General features: G+C 36.9%; 1 protein-coding gene across 4 annotated transcripts in view; it reads right to left on the minus strand.

Annotated features, from left to right (window-relative positions):
* Nucleotides 1-1,320: 1,320 nt before the first annotated feature.
* The window catches only part of ZNF148 (zinc finger protein 148), a 41,966-nt gene continuing 15,992 nt past the window's right edge, over nucleotides 1,321-27,294 (minus strand). For 2 of the 4 annotated variants that reach the window (XM_032114254.1, XM_032114255.1), the window contains exons 2-7: nucleotides 22,072-22,417; nucleotides 20,748-20,873; nucleotides 17,542-17,665; nucleotides 16,795-16,878; nucleotides 10,766-10,884; nucleotides 1,321-10,418 (exon numbers count right to left, since the gene is read on the minus strand). In XM_032114254.1, coding sequence (XP_031970145.1) covers nucleotides 8,829-10,418; nucleotides 10,766-10,884; nucleotides 16,795-16,878; nucleotides 17,542-17,665; nucleotides 20,748-20,873; nucleotides 22,072-22,401 — 2,373 coding nt within the window. In that variant the 5' untranslated portion in view covers nucleotides 22,402-22,417 and the 3' untranslated portion in view covers nucleotides 1,321-8,828. The remainder of the gene's footprint in view (nucleotides 10,419-10,765; nucleotides 10,885-16,794; nucleotides 16,879-17,541; nucleotides 17,666-20,747; nucleotides 20,874-22,071; nucleotides 22,418-27,294) is intronic. The other 2 variants (XM_032114258.1, XM_032114257.1) reach the window with 2 other exon arrangements.

A 27,294-nucleotide genomic window follows, 5' to 3' on the forward strand; every position in this document is an offset into this window, starting at 1 on the left:
TAAGGTATTTTAAAAAGGCAACACCATAACTTGCACACTGGAGCAAGATTGAAACCAAGAGCTGTGTTCACACTCTGCTCCAGGGGCACACAAAGGCACTCGGAGGCAGCAGAGCCTCCCACGGCTCAGAGGGACTGAGCAGGGGCATTTCCTACAGCCAGTTTCAGTCTGTGCAGTCAGTGACCACCCTGGGCTGTGCGTGGCCACCCCTGCCAGGGCTGCTGTCCCTGGCTAAGACGAGAGCAAACACGAGTGCCCTCCTCTGCTACGGCCAAATCCAGCCAGCTGAGCCAACCTCCTCAGCAGGGTGCAGGCTAAGGCCAGATGAGAAGCTCCTCTCACGCAGCCACCACTGCCCCGAGGAGGTTCCCCGAGGTGGCTGGTGGATGCCCAGGTAGTGGCCCTGCTGCACCCACCGGGTGAGGGGTTGGTGACATCCCAGACCCACCAGCTCTTCCTGCCACGCTCATCTGATCACAGCTCCAGTCTTCACATCCTGCTTCACTAAGTTTTTTTCTCTTTAAAAGGTATTGTGCCACTTTTAACACCTTCTTACATAAAACTTGTTCTTACATGAAGTAAAATCACCAGAGCCAAGCATTTCACAAAAGTCAAGTATTTACCAGGAGGGACCCTACCAAAAGATTCAGGGAAACATTATGCCTTATACACATGAACAAATAAAAGGCAAGAAAACTGAATTATCAGTAATTAATGCTACAGGGCATATTTCTGGTTTTGTAGGTGCATAAATGCTACGATCCTCAGTATTTTTTTTTTAAATATTTACTTTAACAATAGAAAAATCTATGTAACAAATACTCCATATACTACACGCTACAAAACGATGCAGTGCACACATGGCATACTGTTATCCAACACACTTGAAATCTTGAGTAATCATGTTCACCTTCCTTACAACTGAGATTAAAACAAAGTTCTGATTCTCATTTATGTGAGGAGCTGCTGGCACTGAACAAATTCACTCCAGCACAAACAAAAATCACAAAAGGAAAGCTGGTCTAACACTAGGTGTTTCTATTAAAGTGATTCCAGTGCAATCTTCTCAGACAACCAGATTAAAGTTAAGGTCAGATTTTCTGTTTTCTATAATCAAAGCAAGCAAGGAGATCCAAAGGAGAAGAAAACCCAAATGAGTTGTGTGTGTTTCAAATAAAATATTGAAATATTTCATTTAATTGTTGAAAAGTATCCACTTCAGTTCTTGCACAATATGTATCTTTACATGCCTTCATCTGTCTCATTAAGAAAGCAGATTTTGTTTGAAATTATCTAACATGAAAAATACTGCTAAGTCTATTCATAAAACAGTATTCTATATTTTTATTTTTCAAACAGCAAGTGACCACATTTAAAATGCATCATTTGCAAATATAAATTATCAAACTATTAGTTTAATTAAAAATAAAGCAAAAACATAACTTCCCTTAGTATCACAATACATAGAAGGGTATTATAAACCCAAAAAGACTAAGTTAACCATAAGAAAACAATAACGTCAAAAGTGATGAAACTCATTAAGTCACTTAATGAATAAATCAGTCCTAAGAATACAATACCATTCACCATGATTATGTAAAAAAAGAGCAAACTTTCATTGTATTATACAGATAAAACAATCCAATCCTTCATGCCACATTTTGTAAACCATGATATAAATTACACTCACAGTCAAATGAACAGGAAGAGTAACTCCCAAAATATTTTAAGTTGCTTTTAGGGCAGAAATAAAGGCAGAAATAGAATCATTTAAAATATATCAAGTTTAACCAAAAAAATTTCATTTGGTCAAGCCTGCTATCCAAATAGTTTTGTTCCCTGCAAAACTATTTTTGTCTTTTTTTGAATTATGAAATTTAAATGTTTCTTTTACATATTAAATGTAAGTCATGTGTTGAGCTACATTAAATCCTTTTATACTTTTATCATTTTGGCCTTGAGACCCAAACATCTTCCACGGACCCACACACACACACACACACACACACACTCACTCTCTCCTTGGTATCAGGAAATTCCTCATTTCACAGGAATAATGAAAGACTCACATACTGATTTCTGTCAGAAACATAAGGAATATGCAAATTCATACTTTCCAGGTTCCCATAAAACCATCTCTCACCTTTATATACAAACTTCAACTGATGGAATTCAGGTTACGGCCTTTTGTCTGATAATAAAGGGACGGAATAGATGTTGTAGGATAAAGAAATACTGTATAATGATTGAAATAAACCTATTATCCTAAATTATCTATACAAATTCTCTTTTTTTTTTATTAACTGAAATACAAAGAAGGCATACTGACTTCAGGAGAATAGCACTATATGAGAAATTCACTGTAACAGTGTTTCACTATATATCATCAGGTTTTTCATAACACAATTTCTTCTGTACACTAGATTTTGTACTAATTTCTCTGCCTTCAAATCCATTACATTTTCTGATCCAATTCAGCACTACATAGTATGCCTTCAAAATAAAAGGAAGTCACTTGCTTTATTGAATACCAAGTTCCCTTCCAGACAGTATTAAAGAAAGACAAGACTACACAGACAAAGTCCAGTATAATTCATTTCTGACAATGAAAATTTCAACCCCTCATACTGTTGCAAAATTCCTCCTACTGAAATGTCTACAATAATAATAATTATAATAATAATTATAATAATAAAAAGCATACATTACATATAAAAGATACCAGTGTACTAAAAGTGACAGAAGTGGACTAGCAAATCCTTCAAAGCACATATTATATAAATGACTAGCATTTAAAAACATTTCTTTTTCTATAAAATGTAGGTCATATACATTTATAAATTGGGGGAGAGGTTCTAAAGCAGTGATGACTGTTCAAATAGATATGCTGCTCTGTACAGTCTAATACCTATTCAATTCAAACTATAAGTTTGACATCTAGTTTATCAGAATAAACCCATCTCATCATCTCATAGCTCATAATTTGAAAAATATGCAACACAAAGGAAGAGGTGACTCAAAAGTTCACTGTTTATCTGCATATGAAATAAGAAGAGAACTACTCCTTTCTATGGGTGGCCCAAGTCTCATCAGTTCAATATCCGGACTTAAAGACTCCAAATTTATGTAGAGGAACTGGCAGGAATCAGCACAGAAGCAGAATAGTATCTCTGATACTTTAGAGACACAGCTATTCAACCTTAGCAGTCTTCCTCCTCTTGCAGAAGTGCAGCCAAGCCATTCATTTCTCACTCAAAGTGGATGAAGCCATAGATCTAAAGACTGTCCTCTCTGTGACTGAAATTGTGCTCTGTAAACAATGTTATATATTCCAGCAGGAGGACATCTGAATTTATTTATTAAAAAAATGATTAAGAATATTCATTAACTCAAACAAGGCTATTAACTCCCAAAGGTATTTTTGGAACTTATCCTTATGCTACTTGTCAAGTTAGCACTGTCATGTATTATTGCTTACAAACAGTACATCATCATATGCCTTCTAACAGAGCAGTACTGTGATCAGTTCATATTTACAGGCTTTTCTGTTTGTTTTTAAACAAGCTATAAAAACATTACATACTTTACAGACAATACAAATACTCAAGTCAAACAAATGGAATGCATAACAATAAGAAACGTCATAAAGGAAGACTGACGTAAGTCCTTGATTGTCAAGACACATTTATATTTATATATAAACTCTAGCTGTGCAGAATCAAAGATTCAATCATAGGTACATCCTTATTTGATAAATCATATTTACAGCATGATATTGCATAAAAAAATAAAATAATGTTGTTTACACAATATTACCTTTCCATCCATTGGATTAAGGAAAGCAAGAAACAACTCTTAGAAATGTCTGCTTGCCTCAGTTTGTGTTTCCTACCAAAAGATGTAATTTTAAAAAGGAAACAGAAGGTTTTGTATGTTGAGTAGAGCAAAAGCGACTATAAATTTATTTCCCTGACACAATGCAAATTGAACAGAAGTTTAAATTTCAAATTAAAGACATGTCTTTTCATTAGCAGTAATACTTTCTTAGTGCTTGTCCTTTGCAAAGTGAGTTTCAGCTAAATGCATTACATGCCTAACATAAACATGCATTACCATAAGTTCAATGAACTTTCAAAGTTACAAGGCTTCATTTTAGTAAAACAGTTAACTCTAGGAAACTGTAACATTATTCATTTGCTTCAGTACCAACCATGTAATTTGAAAGTTCACATGTGTACTGGTACCGACTGCATAAACGTATTTCTGCCTGTCAACATTTCCAAACGGATTCCCAGGACTATGAGGATTTTCCCTGCGATTCGTAATGGTATTAAAACAAGCAAAGAAAGAAGAATGAAAATCAAAGCTCTCAAAGCCAAGAAAATTTAGTTAGCAAATATACATACATAATGTAATCCAATGCTGCAAAATTCAGAGTGAATTCATCCAAATATTCTGGTTCATTTCAAATAGCTACTACATATGATACGAATACTACAAAAATATTCTGATCAAGCATGGAATATAACGTATCTGTTCAGGTGGAAAGTTTCATAGGAGAACATGAATACTTCGGAATAAATTCCAAAAGTTACAGTAGAACCCAAATAATTCGCAGCAATGCCTTAAAAACCCTTTACAAATTACAATTTTGAAAATAGTGAAGAAGCAGGCAACAAAAGCAAGGATGTCACATCACAAAATGTACTTTGTTCATTTATTTTGACAACTGCAATTTAGTTTGCAATACTCCTTCTACCTCCCAGTATACTAATATAGATGCTGTAGTATACTTGGGTGAAGTAGTACAGTATTATTGTGTGAGACCTTGCTACAGTACTTTTAGACCATTGCAGAGAGGTGGGAAGGGACCATGAGGGATGTAGAAACCTGTCAGATGCTCTGTTTAGAGGTCAGCGAATTAGCAAGATTTTACTGTACTTCTCAATTAACAATGAAAAGCTCCCATCATCCAAAAAAACCTGACAAGTACAATATAAAAATAATACAAGTGTTATTTCACATGAATACTTTCTTGTCCTATTTTCTTCTTGAAACACAATTTTCCTAAAGACAACACTAGGAGACACAAGATCATAAACATGGTTCTTTTATCATCCAATTTAAATTGTTTATGTTGTTATTCGTAAACCAACATACAGTAATACACATGGTTAATCCTTCTCCCCAAAACTTGTCATTTATGATTAATTCATTCTCAAATCAAATGAAGAAAATGTAAATGCCTATTAGTATACCATTACAAGCTGATTCCTTCATTGTCTGTAATATTAATGGTAAAACATATCAAAAGATTCATGCTAAAAGGGACACTGTCAAGTAATTTAGGACCAAAATATGGCCTATTAATAAGTGCATGTATATATATATATATGTATTGTGTATATATATATATATAGAGAGAGAGAGAGAGAGAGAGCTTGGTAATAAATGTCATCAATTTCCTCTTTTTCAAAATTATCATTGCTCTATCACTAGTAGATATCCCCAAAAATTCCACCTTACACACACACACACATCCGGTGCTTGCATGACCTTTCGGTAAGAATGCCTGCTGTTAGCTCAGGGGAATCTCCAGCTCACCCCAGCCTTATGCTGACAGCACAAGAACAGAACAGACAACCAAAGCTGCTTTTTTCCAGACATACACAGAAAACTAACAAAAATGACCAGATCAACATGAAGAGTGTGCATCTGCAGCAGATTAAAAGTAGCAAAACGTGAGCAGTGAAAAAGGTTATTAAATAATGCCATTATTAAACAAGCAAGAGCTTTTTACAGAGCTAAACCTCCCAGAACTACATAAACACTTATTCCAGAATAAAAGGGGATGTAGTCAGGAAATCACAGCAGTATATTTGGCTAACTCCTCCAGTGCAGAAAGCTTCAAGCATCAGCAGATCAACTACTCACACCACTGCTTTAATTGTCCACGTGGAAGAACCCTACAAGACAGTCCCTGTGGCTTAGACGGGACTTCACAGCCTGTCCTAAGGCACAGAGTGCAGCTGGAATGGCTCAGCAGCAGGCTAGGGAATGAGCTGTGATGTAAGGAATAGCAGTTCCTCTGGCAATCCCCATTTGGCTGTGGGGAAGAGCAAGTTCCTTCACTCTGTACAGCAGCCTGCTCCCTCACACACCCTCGGAGTGATTCCCAAGCGTGACGATGGCATGGGAGAGTCACTCCCTCTGAGTCCTCATTCACATTCTCACACCAGAGTGTCAATGCAGTAACTTTTTTTAAATAAAGCTGAGTCAGTCCCCTTAGGGAGAAGGAGGCTTCATTCCTCTTACCTCCCTATGGGGCCACAGCAGTGCAGTAACACAGTAATAACCCAGGCTTTTTTTTTTTCCTTTTGTTCCTTGCTATATTTAACAAATAGTACAATTAACCGCCATCTCCTTGCAACTTCAGGGCATAGGAACAAAAGTGCCAACATAGTATTATTCAGGCACCACAAGCTAGGATGTCATGGAAATGAAACACTGAAAACAAAGTATGCCTTCCAAGAGGTGGTTTCCTGGGATATAAGGGACCGTTTATGTTATTTCTGTGCAACACAAAATGGAAAGTCAAAAAACCAAACTGACCATAAAGGAAGAAAAACAGAGAGACCGTGAATCAGTTTAAAAATATTCTTTCAAAGAAATTTCTTTACATGTATCATTAATAATCCATAAGGAATTTACTTTTCTCCCTTGATGCCCACTCTTTTTAAGTCATGGCCAAATATTCAGACAAAATTACTCGTAAGTCATAGCATGCTGAAATGCCTTACTGTATTACACACAGGGTCAAAAAATCAAAAGAGCCTACTTTCTTATACAAAAGTATTAAGAAATTAGTTTATATAAACTGTATTCTTGCCAATAGAAGAAGCAGGCTAGGGATAATAAATGCCCTTTCTCCCTCAACTGTACCAAGTGAAGTTAGTGCTGTAGTAGTGCTACCGTAAGGGAAAAGACAAAGTGGGATCAGTTTCCTGGTAATGAAAATTCAGGAAAATATTGCTACCGCTTTGGTAAGAGGTGGGAACTGTTCTAGGTCCTGCTCGAGTCCTTTCTTAAAAGACAGGATATATTTTAGCCCCTTGAAAAGCAGCCTTTTCTCCTACCTGATGGCTTTGTCTGAGAGATACCAGCTGGCAACAGTGCTGTAAAAGCATGGATGCAATCCTATTTAAACAACCACTATATACACACCTACCTCTATGTGTGTGTGTGTGTGTGTGTGTGTGTTTTTCCCTGGTTAATCAGCCTACATGAGGCCTAAACTGCCTTGAACTACCAGACAGTGTCCCTTTAGGGAAGGTGCAATAGAATGAACATACAGTTCAAAAATCTGAAACTTGTTAACTTAAACTACACAATAGTTAGGCTACTCAAATCTTACCACCTTAAAAATGCACACAGAACTACTTATCGTACCATACTGTATACTTCAAGACAAAGTACTATTCAAAAAAACATATTTGTGGTACAGGGATAAACTTTGCAGTTTATTTATACTGTGAAATGCAAAGAAAACTTCTGATCACTCTCCTAGGCTGCAAAAAGAAATCCCATTCACTAGTATCATTCACCAGTTTGGGTTGGTAAAATTGTAGTGACTTTCACTAAGCAAATACTAAAAAATAGGGAATTTGAATGCCCACTTCTTCAGCTTTCAGGGATACTTCAATAAATTTAATAATTGGGTATTTTTAGCTTCCGTAAAAACTGTTTTATTCTCTGTCTAGAATTTTGACAATTCCAATCTCAAGTATATTGAAAAGAATTACTGGAACTGCTGTATGACATGAAAATGATGCAACTGTATCAAACCTAAAAATCTAAAAATGGTTTCATTTTTTGATAAATCAAAAACTATAAAGTTGGCTAAGTGCTCTATGTTAATCGTTATGAGGATGTAGGGTAAAGTACAATTAAGCTTTTAAATCTTGGAATACACAGTTTGTGTAAGCATTTTGCAACTGGGAATGTTGTCTACACAGTATTTTAACTAAAACTTCAAAATCTTGGTTTCTGCATATGAAAAAGTCATTAAAAAGTTACATCTAGATTCAGCTGTACAAAGAAATACACATTACTTCAGGAATGAAGTAAAGGCTTTAGCAGTTAGGCATTTTGCTTAAAAAAGTGTTTGAAGTATTTTAAATTAATTAGACTTTTAAATAGTAGAGTTAGTCTATCAGAATTCACTTTCTTTCCCTCCAAACACAACTCAAGGTAATGCAAAGCAGAAATAAAGGGCACATGGTCTAAAATCATTTTTGAGAGACTGAAGATTTTTCTAGAAAATGCTTTCTTTTAAAGTCGTGTTTGACTTCTGAAACTTACTTGTTTGTTCTGTGTGTTTAGTACACGTTGATTCCCTGCTGAAGAGCAATGACTATGCTGACAAGCTTAGAAATGACAATGTGAATAGTATCAGACAATAAACTGTCCTCCCAAAGCATACAAGGAAACCAGCAAGGAAACAATCATGGGGGAAAGTCTTACCTGGGGATTTTGTTTATTTTAAAATTTCATAGAAGGTAAAATATTTTCTGGATTCAAACAAGTGAATAATAAACTGCCTTTGATAGGGGCACCAACATCAGGCAGTTCAATGACTGATGGCTAACCAAAAAATTAAAAAAAAAAAAGAAAAAAGAAAAAAAGAAGCAGTTACTGGTCTTGCTAATATCAGCTTACTTTTGTTTTAACATAGCGCTCTTAAAAGCTGTACAGAACTCCATCTTATACAGAGCAACCCCCTTTTGACAAATGTGTTCTAAAGTGCCGGTATTATTTACAAAGATTTCTTAGCCAAAAGTCTGGCCCGTTGTGGCATCAGGTGAAGAAGTCATCCCAGCTCTGCTATCATTTACATTCACCAAGGGAAATTCTGGGAAATCAGCACTTGTCCCTGGTCCCCGAAGGTTCACCTGTCCATTGGCAGTGCTAAACTGAGATGATATTCCAGCTCTTGCCCCATGGTACTGAGCTCTAAAGGGCTGCTCAAAGGAGCTAATTTGATATGCTTGATGAACAGACTGTGCCTCTGCTTTCTTCTGAGAAGTTACTTGATCCAAGAAGTCCTGTGTAGAGGAGGAAGAAGAATGATTTGCCTCATCACCTGAAAAGGGAAAAGGGTGCTGAGAATCACCAACCATTAGTCCAAAGTGAGACTTGTCTGGAGTTGTTCTTAATGGAGAGTTCATTCCCGACCGAAAGCTATTGACGGGTATAGATGTATAGACCTTCTCCATGGAAGGAAATGCTGGCTGGGTTGTAAGAGTCTGGTTATCAGTCACAAAATTAAGGCTCGGGTTGTTCAAATAGGCATCATTTTGGCTAGTTCTGTCCAAAGCTTGTTGTAAAAACTTTGAATATTCTTGTAACATACTAGCTTTATCTGATGAGGAAGCTTGAGAGCTTGTTCCAACCGTCTCAGATTGGGTCACCTCAGATACTTCAGAGGAGTTGATGGATATACTGGAGGTCACTTCCGTGTCAGCCACACTGAAAGAGATCTCATGCTGTCCATTAGCCTTGTGTGAATAATGATCTAACAGAGTTTGCAGTACCTCATCTGGAATGACATTTTTGTCATGGTTACCTTTAATTTCAACATTCAGTGCCTGTGTGTCTAGTATTGAGGCTGTAGCAGTTTCATCAATGACACTGGCCACAGCTGCCTGTGTTACTGAAGGCTGAGATGCTATGGTACTTACATTCAAGGCATATTCTCGACTGTTGTTACTAGCTGCTTGTAGATACCTCTTTTTCTTTAAAAACTGCATTGCATCATCATAATTAGTGCTGCTGTGTACAGGTTTACTGGGCCCTTCCTGTAATGTGTCAACTTGATCAATGTCAGCATTACCCTCAGAGTCCAGTAAACTTTGCTTATCCACAAGATCAAAGGCATACTTTGAAACCTTGCTGTCTTCATACGTAGATAAAGGTGAAATGGTTTGACTTTGCTCAAGTGGCTGCTTTAGACTCCTCTTGTTGACCTTTTTGAGAACGAGCTTCGGTGGGTGTATTTCTCCAGAATTTGCTTCCTCTAAGTGCGATCCACCGACCGAAGAATGTGGCATCTCAACAGCATATTCTGCTACCATATATTCATCTTTTACTTTAGTACTGGAAGAGTACAAAGGCAAATAGTCATTTTTGTCCTTCTTGTGTTCTGATTTATCTGTACCTTCCTTATCCCCAGATTTTGTTTTCTCTGTTTTCTGCCTTTTCTTCTTTGGCAAGGAGCTGTCTTTCAGAGGCGTAGAGAAACCAGAATCTTCCTCCGATGGCAAAAAGCCAACTTTGGTGGCACTTCTGTTGGGTTTCTTCTCGCGGTTCTCATGGCACATACGTTTGTGTTTCAGCACTCGATCGGTCCTGGAGAAATACTGGAAAAGATGATGGTGGTGACTATTATTATTATTATTATTATTATGCAAAAAAATAAATATATTAGCAGAAAGAAAAGAAAGCTTTCATTCTAATGAACTTACTTGATGATTCACCCACTTTACCAATTTCTAATGAAGTGTCAAACAATACCATACAGCCAATAAAATCAAGCACAGCCAGCTGTGACTCTGCTCTGCCTGTGCACCAAGATAGCCCATCTTAACAGAAAGACCATTCATTATAGATTTATTTGTATAAAATGGAGAAAGCCCCATCTGCAATACTGGGGAATTGACTGGTGTTTTGGTTTTCAACCACAAAAGATTTCACCAAGTCTTCTTACCTGCAAACAATATTCACACTGGTAAGGCTTCTCTCCACTGTGAGTTCTTTTGTGCCTTTCCATGTGATACTTCTGAATAAACCTCATACCACATTCATCACAACGAAATGGCTTTTCACCTGATAAAAAACACACAGCAATATTAATCTAAAAGAATAAATCAACGTTTTTCCATAAAATTACCAGGTCAAATACTACATTCTCTATTAGAAGCAGTAAGAGGATTTAGTCTATTGCTATTGAAAAACAACACAGGGCTTGCTTACATCACTATTTTTTCAATACTCAGCTGTTGATGCCTCAAATTACTTTAAGCTTTTATGCTATAAAAACCCCCCACCTTTAAAACTAAATCCTTACTCCTCTTTCTAATGGAGGTGCAGGTATGTCTTACACGTAACAAATTAAGAACTGCAAAGATGGTCTTCCTAAATTGTTGCTACAGTATGCATTTTTTAGGGCAGATGACTGTATAAAAATACCTCAATCCTCTCACCAACTCATTAACACAAACCCATCCCTTCTAGGAGAGAATTAATGCATTTCCAAATTTCAAATATAACATTTTGGAGGGTGCTTTCTATTTTTCCATGTTTTTTCCCTTATCTGCATGTAGAATTGAGATAACTGCTTTGAAAAAGTCCTACTATTTTGGTTGAAATCCAAATTAATTTATTTTTTTAAAAACTGATTTAATAATATTTTTTAAATTAAGCCAAAAACAAGAACCCTCTGTAGCGAACTGGCGTTTGCATACTTACAGGTTTCTCATTTTGGTTGTTTTGTTTGCTTGTTTTGGGTTTTGGTTTTTTATTTTACTTCCACAAAATACTTGTTCAGACAATATGCACTGCCCTGAATTCATCTTCAGTTCTGCCCTTATTTTTCCTAACAAAGAAACCCTGTAACAATCCCTTCTGAGCAGGGAGTAACCCTATTTTTATTTCTTTTAACTTCTGCCTTACATCTTCCCTCTGATATTTTTTTCTAGGTTTCTCTGACAAAACCTAAAAATTCCAAGTGCATTGAAAAGTTAGTTTTGCTTTTATAGAAGTTCACTATTATTTACTAGGACTCACCCTGAACAACAGTGATCTCTCCTCTTAGTATTTACTGTGAAATCATTTAGACTGATATAGAGGTCAGGGATTGCCTTGGCAGCATCTGTCAAGACTCTCTTTGTTCTGGATACTGCACTGCATTGATTTTTGGGATATAAACCATTTATGTCTTGTTTCCAGAAATATGCAGACTATTGCTATTTTCTGAGGCAGTTTTATTTTTACTAATTATGTTATGAACTATTAAATTACCAACAATTAATTTTTAAAATTTAAAACTTTCAATTAATAGATTTTATTATTTAAAATGTTGTCAGAATGTGTATTTTCCATTTAGAATAGAGAAATTTATCCACATCCTTCTGCAAATGGGAATACAGTACCTTAAAATAAGGTTCCAGTATTTATAGAAACTAGAATGGAAAATATCTGTATCGCCCACACATGTGCTCCTAGTCAGATCATTAATGCCCAGAGTTCCAACTTCCTTAATTCCAAGCAATTTCTAAATCTCTCTCTTTGTAAGCCTATGTCCTATTTCCAATTATTAATTCTTACCTCTCCATGTGGCTTCTCAGCCAATCCTTTTCTTGGATGAAATTATTCCAATTTATTCTCTCCTAAATCAAATTATCTCCTCTCCTCAGATCTCTCAGCTTCCATCAGTTCTTTTTCTACAGGCTCACAACCGCAGCATCCTACCTCTTCTTTCACTTGAGTTAGAGAACTTCACCATTTCTTGCTTATTAATAAGCACCATAAAATTTTGCTTTTTTATCAACATCCCCTGTAACTCCTAACACCTATCATACCATTCTCTCTCATACTGCCTATAAGCAAATCCTCCTCTCTGGCCTATTTCTTAACTTTCAAACTCCAGTTTCATTCTTCATGTTCTCTTTATTTGTTAGGCACCTTCACAACTATGGTGCTTTACTCCCAGCAAGCCTGTTGAGACTTTCTGAATTAAATTCCAACCCTTGCCTTCCATTTTCAGGAAGCTGAGGCAAGACATTTAGACCTCATTGTTCTTGTTTAATATACAGGAACTCTTCCATTCCTGAAGACTACTACTTAGTCCTTGCTACTTACTGTTTTCTTTCCCTTTGCTCCACTATTCTACTTTGTGGTTTTTTTAATTGCCCCTTCAAACAACTCTCCTTACATTGTCTCAAAGCTTGCTCTCATGCTACCTTACTTTTTTTTTTTTTTTTTAAGAGAATAGAGTGGCTGTTTGGGTTGAAAACTATCCTGAGCCTTAAAGCAAGATAGCTGAGTCTTGTTCTGGCTTTGAAAGGCCCTCTAAGGAACCATCCTGCAATCCCAAGAAATGCAGAACACTTCATTAATACACTTACCTGCAGCCTTACACTCATTTCTGTAAATGAATGGACACAGAGTTCCTTATCATTTTCCTGCTCAAGCTGGCTATTTGCTGGCAGAAGACTCCCCAGCTACCTATTCCCATTTCAAGGCTTAAACAGGGCCAAACAAGGGTCTGTAGTTTTTTGGTGTATTACAACCACCAGCTATTTTGGAGACTTTCAGGGCACATATAAATGCACTGCTGGCCATGCCTTAACAGGGAGAAAAATCTGGGGACACTGCCCTGGAGTTACTCAGCACAATACAGAAAATGATATTTTTCAGTAGAATTCCAGAACACTCTGAAAGTAAGATTAAGAAAAACTTTGTGAAACTGATACCATACTTAATTATGGCTTTAATCTTCATATGAAAGATAATATTAGAAAAAGATTAAAAATTAATATGAAGATAGGCTTCCAATAATAATTTCATCCTAGCAGAAGCCCAAAACTTCAGATGCCTTCCGCAATTTTGTTGTACTTTTCAAACAGGATCTATTGCAAATGGAGGAGATCATTAATAACAGCCTTTTGCTAATGCAGGGAGAATCCAGGACACATTTTTCTGAAATGTCTCGCTGAGTGGGAAAGAATCAGTTGTATAAAAAAAAAGGTCAAAATTTAAAAATACAATACAACCATCAATGCATTATTTATGAAAACAGCTCATGTGTTGTGTCTATGTTGGCAATCTATTAAAACCAAGCAATAGAACTACTCATCAAATGTACTACAAATACTATGTGTATGAAGGCTGTAACAATTATAAACCCAGGCATTTTAAAGTCTAAACAGACAAAAAACAGATTATAAAATACCAAAGAAGGCAATAAAAAACCAGCATGACTGAAGAATAAGAACGCACTTGAATTGTTAGCCCCAATGGTGTTCTATTTTTTTTAATGTAATCTTAGTTTTTGTGTTTAAAATGGAAAGTAGGGTGGCTTATACAATTAGGACACATGAATGCATGAGTGGGTAAGGTATATAGAAACATCTCTAAGTAAAAAGTAAGCAGACATATTTGGAAAAAAAAAAAAGAACATTCAGCATCTTCTTCAACCTCATAAACTGAAAATATTTGCGCACCAGTGACTCTTTCCTCTCTTGCAACTAAAATAGCAATTTTCTGTATCATTAGGGACAAGTTTAGCAGCAGGGCTCCAACACTGCTGCCCTCCTCTACATACAATTATTAGCAAATTTTGTATTAATGCAATGTCTGCTTTTAGATGCAACTGTTTAATTATTTACACAGAATAAGGGTGTTCACTGATTGCTTCCTAACTCCCTCGCAATATTTCCTTTGAAGGAGTGGTTCAGAGAGCCAAAGTCAAATCAGACTGGAACTAGCTGAGACACCTGTAAACTGGGGGCTTGTAACAGGCATAAAATGGGGCTTCTACCTGCTACTACTCTCCTTGACTGGCTTAAAATAAACTGGAGAATTTGATAAACATCATTAAAAGAGTAAGAGATTTCTTGTTCCTCATCAGTATTTTGAACACTGTACAAAAGCTGGTGCTAAAAGTGATCATTCATGGAGATAAAAATGCAAAATAAAAAGAAAAAAAGTACTGAATAAAGTTAAGAAATGTTTTTAAAAGAGAATGAGTAATATAAACAGATCTTTACTGTCATCAAAGTGTAACACAGACTCACTGCTCACCCTCTCGTTAGAGAAGCAACTTGAAAATTCAGCTTTTCTCGATGGGTTTAGTTATGCAGCCCTGAACAACAGAGTGACTACACAAACAGCTAAGGCCCAGCAGTGAACACTCATATAGAGGTGAAAGCACAGACAGGTATGCAGAGTGCCAATTAGCTACACTGTAACTGGGTGAAGCCAAAAATTAAACACTAGTTAAATTCTTGTTAACTAAACAGCCTTCAGAAAAAATTTTGCCACTTCTGGAAGCTGGGTTTTACGTATTTTCTCCTAATCATTACTAGCTGTCACCTAGGAAAACATCCATGATTCAACAATTTAAACACAAGCACCGCCTTCTCTTTTCTGAGAAACAACCAAACTGTACTTATAAAGGAGGAAAACACAGTTATCTTTAAAAAGTCAGATAACAACATGGTTAATTAGTTAAATGGCACCTTTTTCTCTGCTAAACAAAGACTAGCATATGTAAGAACTGGCATAAAAACCTACAATCCCACCACATCCACCCCCTCCCTCCAAAGTTTACAATCGACAGAATTCCCATTAGAGCTAGAAGCTAAATTTTAAAAGATAATTAAATCAATTGACAAAATATTTGCAGTCAAGTGTTAATTAACAATATTGCCCAGACTCTCATTTTCAAAGCCACGTACAGGGAATAACCCTCATTTGAAAAAAAAAAAAAAAAAAAAAAAAAAAATCTTCTAAAAAATGTGAAGACTGCACTTAAATTTCTGCCTTTTTTGGGGGGGTTGGGGGACAGATAGATGGAAGAGACTGAATGAGCATTCTTTTCAAGAATAAGTATCTACACAAAGTGGAGGCAGCATGGTTCACCAATTCAGAGCCAGAGGAAAGACCCGGAGCAGAACAAAGACACTGGACAGAAGAATGGAAGACTCTTCTGTGGCTGACTGGCTGAAGGAAACCTACTTAGTCTGGACTCATAGCAACCTAGGATACAAAAATCCCATAAACAACAGGGCATTTGTGCATGTAACTCCCTGTACACTGCTCTGAAAATTCATTTTGCAGAGTTTTTTCTCCCTCTCGACCCTTACACATGCACACACTGCACTGCGTGTTAGTAGCTTTCATATCCATTTAAATGCTACAGCCAAGAAACACTGTGCACATTCACCAGCTCTGCTTTTCTGAAAAAGAGGCTGAGAAATTGGCATCTAGTCCAAAAGGGACCATATTACAAAATATTTAAAGAGGGATTGAAAGGCCATGCACCAAAATGCCAAAAACCCAGTGAAACCAAACCTGTTAAAGAATGTGGTTCTGTGTGGTGCAATAAGATTTAAAAAAATAAACATATATAAACTTTAACTCTCTTTGGCTTAAAGCTTCGGGCCTTATTTGACCTATATTGCATATTTTTAAACTAAGATTCTTATTTTTAGAACAGTTCTGAACTAATCCTAAAAGAAGAAAAGAAGTGAAAAGAAAAGCTGATACTAATACCTTTGGGGTTAGGCATTTTGGCCATTTTAGTCCTGGCACTTTTCCACCAAATTCCAAAACAAACAAACAGACAAACAAACAAATAAATCTATGGAAATGCAATTTGGAAGTCCCTCTTGTCTGAATTAACTTGATACAACAAAAGACAGAACTGCTTAACGAACTTTGACTTTTATGAATGCACAAACTTCAGGATTTGCAGCTCTGGGGTTATTTATAGAGAACTACTTTCAGATCTGCTTACTGGAGTTCATACTCATTTTACAGCCAAAGAAAAGTGCAACAAGTTGAAAGCACAAAACTAGTTTCTTTTGAAAGTTTTATAACTTTATAACATGTGTTAAATTAAAACAAACTACAGCAGGGTTTTAGGCTGCATATTTATTACCAGAAACCTTGCCTGAGTGGGGAAACAGTTTTTAAGCACGCCAGTAAAGATACTCAAGGCACTATACTCACCAGTATGAATCTTCTCATGCCTCTGTAGCAGGTACTTCTGTATGAAACGCATGTCGCACTGACTGCACTGAAATGGTTTTTCACCTTGAACAATATAATTCCACATCCATAAGTTAATAACTACACACTGTTGTTTCTGATAACTATTTTCGAGGAATATTAAAATGTCTATTAAGAAAACCAGCATCTGAGCGAATTCCAAAAATACCCTGACACCAAAAAACATTTGCCTTACTACGTATATGAACTGCAGAGTTCTCTCCATGATCCTAAGAGTCACATTAAGACTAGCACGGAAGAGTGATCTGGAATGGCTGTAATTTCCTCATGAGCAAGATCAATCAGGATGCTGGCACAGACTGCATTCAGGATACTGGCAAGCTATTATAACAGTAAGTACCTTTTTCACTTCTCCGAACAGAGAGATACCTCATCAGGCAAATAAGCAGCTGCAGCACATTTTACAAAGGGGTCAATTTTTGGCACTTAGGCTACAAGTCAACCCATTACTTTCTGATAAAGAAAGAAAAGAAACCTTGTAAACAGTTAGCTCTTCAGTTTATTAAATATATGTCGATTTATTTTTTCTGATATTCTTTTGACACTTTGGTGCATGGAATCTCTAAGCTTAGATGCCAAGTTAGCTACACTCTTAAAACTGAAATTCGCATAGAGCTGAAAACATTTTTAACAAAAGTAAACAACTCTTTATATAGTAGAAAAGACAAATTTGAAGTCAAGCAGTACCTGTATGAATGAAGACATGTCTCTGTAAATGGTAGTTGGTTCTAAAGGCAGCATTGCAATGCTCACAAACATGAGATTTGTGGGTTTTCAGACCAAGTGATCCATCCTCATTTATTGTAAGGATCTATTTTAAAAAGAGTAAAATTTGTTCTCACACTACCCTCTAAAGATGTCTTATTAACTACAAAAAAAAAAAAACATTAATTTTTTCGATGCAGAAAACGCAAATATTTCAGGTAAAACAATACTAATTTCTACAAAACTATGCGTTAAGCTTCTAACACACATTTCCAATTGCAGTCCAATCCAACTTGTGTCTCGTAGTGCATTAAGAGATACTTCAACAGGACAGAGACAAAAGCAGCTCATGGAAAATCAGCTCAGAGCTTCCCTAGGCACAGCTGAGTCACTTTATACGCTACTGTTTATTTTGTCCGTCTGTTGGAAAGGATACAAAGTAATCAAACCACTTCTGGGCACTAAACCATGGATAATCATATTTTAAAGCAAAAGCGAGAAGTTATATTCTTTTTTTCAAATCACAACTCTAAATGTTTGCTAAAAGTCATTAAAGCTTAACCAGAATAGTCATAAATATTATCTACATCTATATAATACCAATAGTCTCAAAGGCGAAATTGTATTTTAAAAACCAAAATCTCAAAGCCAAACAACCAAGAGAATAGTATTATTCTTCTCCCCTTTCAGGTTTTTCACTCAATAAAGTATTGCTCACTTAATACACATATTAAAGCATCTCCTTGATGACTTCAACTTGCCACACTCAATTGCTTTGCTGTCAAACAAAGCCACTATTTTCATATAAAGTTAAAAAACCTTAAATTTAAAAAAATGCACCACATCTACCTTACTCAATAAAGCTAATCACAGGTTTCCTCTAATTTAATAATCAAAAAGAATAAAATAAAAAAATAATAATCAAAAAGAATAAAAATAGAAAACTAAGCCAAAACTCAAAATCTCTTCTATCTCTGGCAAGAGAATAAGAAAACCACTAAACAAATTACATTTACAAAAGTCTTCCTTAACTGCAAACAAAACTATAAAGAAGAGCTTAAGGAACCTTAAATAATACAGTTTAGTCCCTTGTTATTAACAAAAAATAAAAGTATGCTGGGAAAACACATCTGCAATTTGATTAGCTACAGCGTTTTAGGTTTTATGATAATGACAGTGATGAGAAAGAGAGAGTCAATAACTGAAACAGTATCTCCGAAATAGTAGCAAATGCTGTACGATCTACTTAATTTTTAATTCTACTGCATCAAAACAAGAGTGAAAGTCTCAGACTAACAAATTCTTGTGCATTCACTCTGAAGGACAAGCACATTCATACGTTTGTAAGATTGGTGTGTTACAGCTCCAGTCACAGATAGAGACAATTATAAAGACTCTGCTCTGTAACATTACCCAGCTGATGAAGCCAACTGCGTCTTTAAAATAAATTTAAATACATGTTATGAAATGTTTTTCATATATTATATTGAAATTTTAAAATAACTGTGCAGAAAATACACTTAATTTCATGGTTATCCTAAACCTGGGCTCTTCTACTTAACCTACTCCTTGTACCACCTCTTAAATGATGAGAGTTAACTTAGTCAGAGCAGCTTCCCTACTAAAAGCAACAAAGAAGCTTGTGCGTGTGTGTGTGAGCGTGCGTGTGTGTCCGCGTGTGCACGTGTGTGTGTGCGGGGAAGAGGGAAAAGGAGACAGGAGTCACCATACCTAATGACTTCTTCATTATCTGATTACTGCATTGATAGAAAATAGAATTTATAACGTTTCAGAATGTTAACTGACTTCCCTTTGTCAGAGTTCCAGCTGCTGTTTGGATGGAAAATCAACCCCATTACTCTGGAAATACTGAAACTGCAGTAGGCTCTCACCTAGGTCAGTCCTTCAGCTTTTTCTACTCTGCCTTTCTACTCTGACAGGTCTGAAACAGGGGAAGAGAGACTGAAAAAGAACCTGTTTAACAATTCTCCTGATCATTTTTCAATCTTTTGTCATCTCAAAAGACTAACCCTGGCAGATTGGGAGATAAAAAGGAAGCATGCAAGTACATGTCTGTAGAAAGAGGAGCACACGCCTCTTCTACCTTGCCATGTTTCCATGGAAGTGATCTCTGGATGTACTCAACCTAGACCTCCTTTTTCTCTCAAAGGGAGAAGTGAGAAAAAAATGCACAGCATTTGGAACTTGCTTCCACACCCAATCTGAAGCAATTTCTCAGCTTTCCAAGAATACTACAGGTGCAACCCTATTTGACAGTGCTTTAAGGAGGACTGGAGGGTCCTGCTCCCAGGGCAACAAAAAGGAGGTTTGGGAGATTTTCTTTGTATTGTGGCGAGTTTTCCTTTGATGTACAGTCTGGGTTGATTTCTGAGTAGGTTTATTTTAATGCTGCTGTGTGATAATATATAACTGATTTATTTCTATCAGAGCAGCCTGCATATGTTCTATTTTAAGTCTGAAGATTAATACTGACTTGGGGAATTACTAGAAGATATAACACTGCTACCTCATGAGGTGAAATGATTCTGGTTTTATCTGAAGTGCTTCTCAACAGAAGAAAATTGTTTTCAGACATACAGGGATACATACTCCTCATGAATGGATCTACAAAACAAATTTTTAAGTAACAAACCAGCAGCTAGGGTAAGAATCTTTTGATATAAATAAATACATATATGAAGATGATTATGACCACAGGAATTTTCCCTAGCAGTAAATTATTTTATATATATTAGTAAACTTTTTAGAATTTTCAAAACTACCATTTTAGATTTCTTTTTTAAAACTTTTCACTATTATGCATGAAGCATATAAAAGTATCAGGCTCACAGAAAAGCACAACTATTATTAGATAGATACAGAGTAATGATTTATAAATGGTCTACAAAGCTACTGACTCATAATTTAAAAAAAAAATATTTGGAGAGAGAACTGCCTGGAGAGACAGATGTTAAAATATGTCAAGAGTTCATGTTGCTAAAAAGAGTTCAAAGAAAAACACTGTTATATCAGTTTTGTTTTGGGTCTCTGGTGAACTTCAGAACTGCATCTTTACTGAGCAAACAAACAATTTCCAGCCTAACTAGTTCAAATGCTAATGAAATTAGTCATAGTCAACCAAATCTTCAGGTCCTTTTAATCTTGGTTTTGCCAAATCAATGTCTTACTTTTGCTGGTGAACGCTGTTTTCTTTTCTTCTTTTTCTGCAAATCTACTGGCTCTCGTATTTGTTTTTTGTCTCGTTTCTGTTGTTCAGATGCATCAGTAAAGGTAATTTCTTGCTTTACACTGATCTGTTAAGATACCAAGTGCCAGTTTCAGGTAAGGTTCTCACTACAGAAAAGCAATTTTTCAATTTTAGAAGATGACAAACTGCTGAAACAGAAAACCTTTTCCTAAGGGAATTATCTTCTGGCTTCACTCTTTCAGAAATTTAAGTGAAAGAATTAATATGTATCTTAAATAAAAAGGGCACAGTTAATTTCCTCAGTAACATTTTGATGTATCCTTTCATTCATCTCCCAAGGTCTTTTTTCCTGACCTGTAGTGATTTTGAGATCAGTTCATATGTTAAAATCACTTCCATCTGTAAAACCATCCAGTTTTTCATACCTATCTTACTTTAGCCCGTGCTGTTGTCAAGGCAAGATTTAACGGAATAGTTTATTATATATTTAAGACAGAAGTATTTTTTAAGAAAAAAAAAAAAAAAGACCACTTCTAATGAAGTTTTTGAAAAAAAAATTTTAAAAATCTCGATCTAATGTGAACTTTAATAAAGACCATGATACTCTTACATTTTTCTAACACCTGAGCCACCTGATCTACAGCTAACAGAGTAGTGTTTTAACAGTGCTGTGTTTCTGAAGATTATTCTTCGTGTGTAAGGCTATCTACTTTTATAGTCCTGGTAATTGTCCTTTATGTTTGAAGGGTAACAGTGATGATGTGCTGTATTACAGACAGATGCTCTGTTTTCAAAAGGAAGTCATCTCTATGCTCTAGGAAAGCCAAGGTATGCCTTCTATGAGATATCGTGGAGGGGCATATTTATGGTCATGTATGAAGTGTCACAGTCCAACCTGCAGTGTGAATGCAATTGCTAAGCGTCCACATACCTTAAAACATACCAGATGCTTCCTATAGCAAAAGCAACTAAACAGTACTATCAACAGCATAAACAGTATGCACCTTCTAATAACACTATTTATTCCAGTTTGTAGTTACCCTTGAACATTAAATATACTTAAAGGAGCACATTTTAACGCTTTAGTTCTATGGTAACAGCCTGCTTATAAAATATTTATAAAACAGCTACTTAAAGATTATACTTAATTGGCAAAATTTATCCACAGCCAGAGGCAAATGACATAAATATTTTGATAATCAAAATCCAAACAAGCAATTAATAGATTCTCGCCAGAGTAGGATTAGACTACCAGATCAAGCTTCCCAGTAATCTCTCCAATATTTCACAAAGAAATTGCTTACAGGGACATTAACAGCATACTGCAGCCCTTGAGGAAGTCTATCTTGCGCATCCATTTCATCATCATTTTTTACCGTCTCCTCATGGACCATGAGTTCATCATGTGAAATCATCTCTTGCTGTCGAAGTTCACTTTCCTGTAACACTTCATCTGTTGCAAGAATTTCTTGGTGCGGCATAGTCCGATCTTGAAGCACTGCCTCTTGCCGTTCTCTCGATACTCCAGACTGGTCAGATACTGCACCCATCCCTACCATAGCCCTGGATGACTGCATCTGGTCTATGCCACCACATTTAAGAAATAATCCTCCCAGCTTGTCTTCAATGTTCATTCTTAAGTGCAATTACCTACAAAGAAAGTTTTAATAGTAAACATCTACAATTGGTGCACTTGCTTAAATTTTTTTACTTAAAAACATTTTATAAGAACTCAAATCAGTGTACTCAAACAAACACACATGCAGACCTAAAATTGATACTGAATAAGAACCAAAAGTTGGATATCTTGGAGGAACATGAAAAGGTTCTCCTTTCACACACATCCATGTGTACACAATTGAACACTTTCAAATAAAAGGTTTCAAATCAAACTGCTTCTGACTACTGGCAAAATTCTGGTAATTAAATGATGGCTAATTCTTCCTTCTCATTCCTTAGAAAACTTTTCATTTTTTTTCCTGTATGCCCTCTTTACCCCATTCTCTTTTTCCATTTTTCCATTTTGATTATCTTTTACAAACGCCTCTTTCATATTGGTCCTGTTCTCCCTACATCCTTGTCCTTTCAGTGCCCTTTCACTGCTGCTACCCCAGGCCATACTGTAGCTCCTGGAACATTTTAATATCCACAAGTGAGAGAAAACTGGGCTGTATCCAAAGCAGCAGTTGAGGGAGGTGATTCTGCCCCTCCACTCCACTCTCTTATGACCCCACCTGCAGTGTTACATCCAGCTCTGGGGTCACAACATAAGAAGGATGTGGATATGCTGGAGCAAGTCCAGGGGAGGTAACGAAAATTATCAAAGGCTTGGAGCATCTCTGCTATGCCAACCGCATGAGAGAAAGAAGACTCTGGAGGGACCTTATTGCAGCCTTTCATTACTTAAAAGGGGGCTTTTAAGATGGGGAAAAACTTTTTAGCAGGGCCTGTTGCAACAGGACAACAGATAATGGTTTTTAACAGAGAGATGGTCAATTTAGACCAGATATAAGGAAGAATATTGTTACAATAAGGGTGCTGAAACACTGGTACAAGATTCCCAGAGAGGTGGTGGATGCCCCATCCAGAAAAACACTCAAGGTCAGGTTGGATAGGGCTGAACAACCTGACCTAAGTGAAGATGTCCCTGCTCATTGCAGAGGGTGGGACTGGATGGCCTTTAAAAGTCCCTTCCAACTCAAACTAGTCTGTGATTCTATGAAAATGCAACTTTATAGCAACTAAAGGTATACATCAAATAAAGACTATAGAGAGGTCAGAACTGTTCATAAAAGACATTCACTTTCACACCCACTAAGTAAGAGCAGTGGTGAAGAAATATAAATTCCAATCATGAAAAGCAACACAATTCACAATATTCCAGCAAGTGTCATGACATTATTAATTGGTTTTTAACACAGAGCAGCAGGCTTTTGTGAAGCTGGAAGTGGCAGCATCTTCTCATTCTACTCATTATTATATATGCAAGATAGTTCTAGGACTCTTCTTCTCCTTGGCACACTGGATGTCCAGTCAGAGCAGCCAGTCTCCTTCACCCTGTTCCGCAGGCCCATAACCCCTACCCATTCCTCAGTGCTCCTTCAGACAGACACACCAACAGACAGACAGACAGACAGACAGACATCCTTCCTCTGTCCCTCTGTGTTCCCACAGCCAGAGAGCAGAGGCAATGCACACACAGGCCACAGCAGACACAGGGGTGGGAGCAGAGGCACAGTGGAGCTGGACAACACACAGCAGGCCCAACCAAAGCTCCAGACAAGACCTTGGGCAGCACCGTGACAGCAGCAGCACCTTCGACTTTGACGCATTCAGAGTTAGGATACAGGTGTGATGTGGGCACATTGCCAGACATCAGCTGCAAATTCCATCCCCCTGAGAGTGCAGCATGGAGAAAGGATCCATCTCCATTCAAGTCTAAAGTCAGAGGCTATGCTGCTTTCCCTGTAGCTTGCAATGACAATTCATAACCAAAGAAATCAGGCCTCTCTACAGGTCAGGTCCACAGAAATCAGGTCTCTGCCTAAAATCAGCAGAGCTGTCACTGCAGAACTGCACCACAGCAGCCCCCTGCCAGTCTAACAGCCTGCCAACATGCAAAAACATTCCATCAAACAAACGCACATCAAATGTCTAAATTTGCATTTTCAGTTTGATCTATTTGATTACTTCCTAAATAATTTTCTTCACCAGGAAAATATTTTGAAAATTCTCAATGTATCGTAAACATTCGTGAAGCTTTCTTTATACCAAGCTACACCAAGTTTACAAAACAAATACTGCTTTCTCTTTAGGTGAGATCCTAGAGTACTTGATAGGTATGGAAGAGCTGAAAGAGCTGAAAAGAGCTGAAAGAGCTGAAAGAGCTGAATAATCTCATGAGGTTCTCCTACACTGTACTTTATTTCAAATATTACTATTGGTTCTTATGATTCCAAAAGTAAAATTAACTCAATTTCTTAAAAAACAAACAAACAAAAAAAAACCCCTCATCACACACCTCAACAAATAAAGTAAAAAGTCCATTAACACCTCCTAATGGCAACTCATGTCTTACAACTCTAAAGTGAAAGAACATTTGTCCCTATTCTCTACCGTGAGAGGTTCGAAACTTCTGAATACATCATAGAAAGGCTGACAGCCAGGATGGTCTGACCTCTGTCAGTTCAAATACTTAAAGAGGCACACCAAAGGAAGAAGCTTTTCAGTTAAATACTTTTTTTATTATTTTTAGTAAGCCTTGTTCTGCTGGAAATCAGGAGGACAGTCACCCAGCTAAATGTCTTTATATATGACGGTGTCATCAATTTTTTTAACATTCTTCCTTTCTACATAAAAAGCCCATTTTAAGGAGCAAAACCATCTATGACAGGAGAAAAACATGGAAAAATTCTGTTCAGCGCATTTATGCTTGCGATTTGTCCTTTTTTGTTCTCCTGCAATCTTAACATAAGGAAGTTTGAAATCATGCTTTTGATTTTCACAATATCTGCCTTCAAATACAGACAACAATTTCTTAACGCCTTGAGTTAGCTCAGGCAGTGCTGTGTGACAAGTCGACTCTCAAATTAATCCAGTTTAGAGTAAGAGAATGAGATGTCTTCAAGGGAAAATGCAGGTCTGGTATGCCACACAGCCACTTGCAGACATTATATAATCCATGAAGTATTTTTCAGATGTAACTGGGAAACCATACTGATAGTTCCTCAGCAATAACACAAACAAACAAAACCTGGCACTAAGGCTGTATTTTTCCCACCGATGCAGATCTCCCAGAGATATTGCAACAACATCCTAAAAGAAGAAAATTAGGATCAATTTATCATATTTTTGGTTTGGAATATCCTGTGCCAAGTAAGAAAGGTGAGACGGAATTGAAATCCTTAAGAATCTGCCTCCCATGAAGCCATCATTTGGTAAGAGATGGTGCAAAAGACCTAAGGCTGAGACTGGTTCTTTCAGTAGAGCATTCTTAACATCTAGCTTGAAAGATAAACTTCAAGGAAAGTAAAACATATAGATCTACTCATTTCAGCCTTTATCTGAAGTCGGTCCTCAGGGTACATCTGACACAGATTGTGATTCACTGTGCTTGTGTTCCACACTACAGAAATACAACAGCATCAGGTCACTGCAGATTCTCCAAAGGGATGACGTGGACAGGTATGAGAATACAAGAACTCAAGATGCTGAAACATATTCAAGGGAGAACTAACAGCATCAAATGTGAGAACATGGTGGCCCTAATCTGTCTGCTCAGGCCACTGGCGAGAACAGCACAGAAGGCTGTTCCACATGGAGGATGATACTGCCACAACACTCTGAAATTAGGAAGGAATTGTGGAAATCCTGGATTTAAAGCTACTTCCTGGCAGGAAGTTAGGCAGGCTAAGAAGCTGAGTGTTTCACCGCACAGAAGATCCTGCTACTCTCACCAACAGAGGCAGGAAGACTCCTGACATGCCAAACCTTTGGACAGCTGGCAAGATACAGCAACTTCCCAGAGGACAAGCCAGCTGTGGACTGGTAATCATTGGTCTTGCTGACTCCCGTTGCCAAGGATATGGGAACAGTTTCTTTCTCACCTTGACTAGCAGGTTTAGCAGAATCACGCAACTGAAAGTCCTTAAGTTGTTTTCCAGCCATGATCTTGAGTCATATCAGAAATGGTGCAGCGAGTGCACTACTTATTAAATGAGGCTTTCAAACATCTGGCTTTTCATAGAAAAATAGTGAGAACTCATGTTAGGCTGCATACAAGAAGTGACGAAACACAACCTAAGTTACATGACTCACAGGTGATGTTTCAAAACAAAGAGGTAATGTTTTAAAACAAAGAACCACAAACAAAAACAGGCTATTAATCCAAGCAAGAAGCATCCCAAATGCAAGTAATTCACTAAAACACATGTAATTTGTCAAGTGACACCTTTCAGCTCACACAAAAGGAATCCTATCATTCAAATTGAAGATGAGAAGTGTTCTTGGAAGAATGACAGTGTGATAAAGAAATGTAAGTTTAAAGCATTCAAACAAGACCACTTTACGAAGCCTGAAAAGATTAAATACATTTTTAAGTGCAAGATGCATTTGAGAAATAAAGATCAACTTACTTAGAGATTATCGCTAGGGAAGCTATAAAAACACAAACCACATATACACAAGCAAATTTCTTGGCATAAGACATTGTTATCCCTATTGCAGAGATGTTTTCCATGGAATTTCAAAACTTCTATTAAGCTTCACCAAGTAATCTCACGATTTTTCTTAGAGTATACAGTTCCTCTATAAACTGACAGAAAAAGAGCTGTCAATGAAACCTTTAAAGAATCCACTTTGCTTGGTAGAGATTCTACAGGCCTTTACTGTAGGCAAAGCATCTCTCAAGAGAAATCTAGAGGCAGAGCTCCCCAGGGGAAGAGGGAGGAAGGGGAAGGACTGCCTGGAAAAGGACTCACAAGACCCTCCCAGCACCTTCTCTTTTCACAGGGTGCTCCACAGCTGCC

Source organism: Corvus moneduloides, chromosome 7 (genome assembly GCF_009650955.1).
Source record: "Corvus moneduloides isolate bCorMon1 chromosome 7, bCorMon1.pri, whole genome shotgun sequence".
Lineage (NCBI taxonomy): Eukaryota > Metazoa > Chordata > Aves > Passeriformes > Corvidae > Corvus > Corvus moneduloides.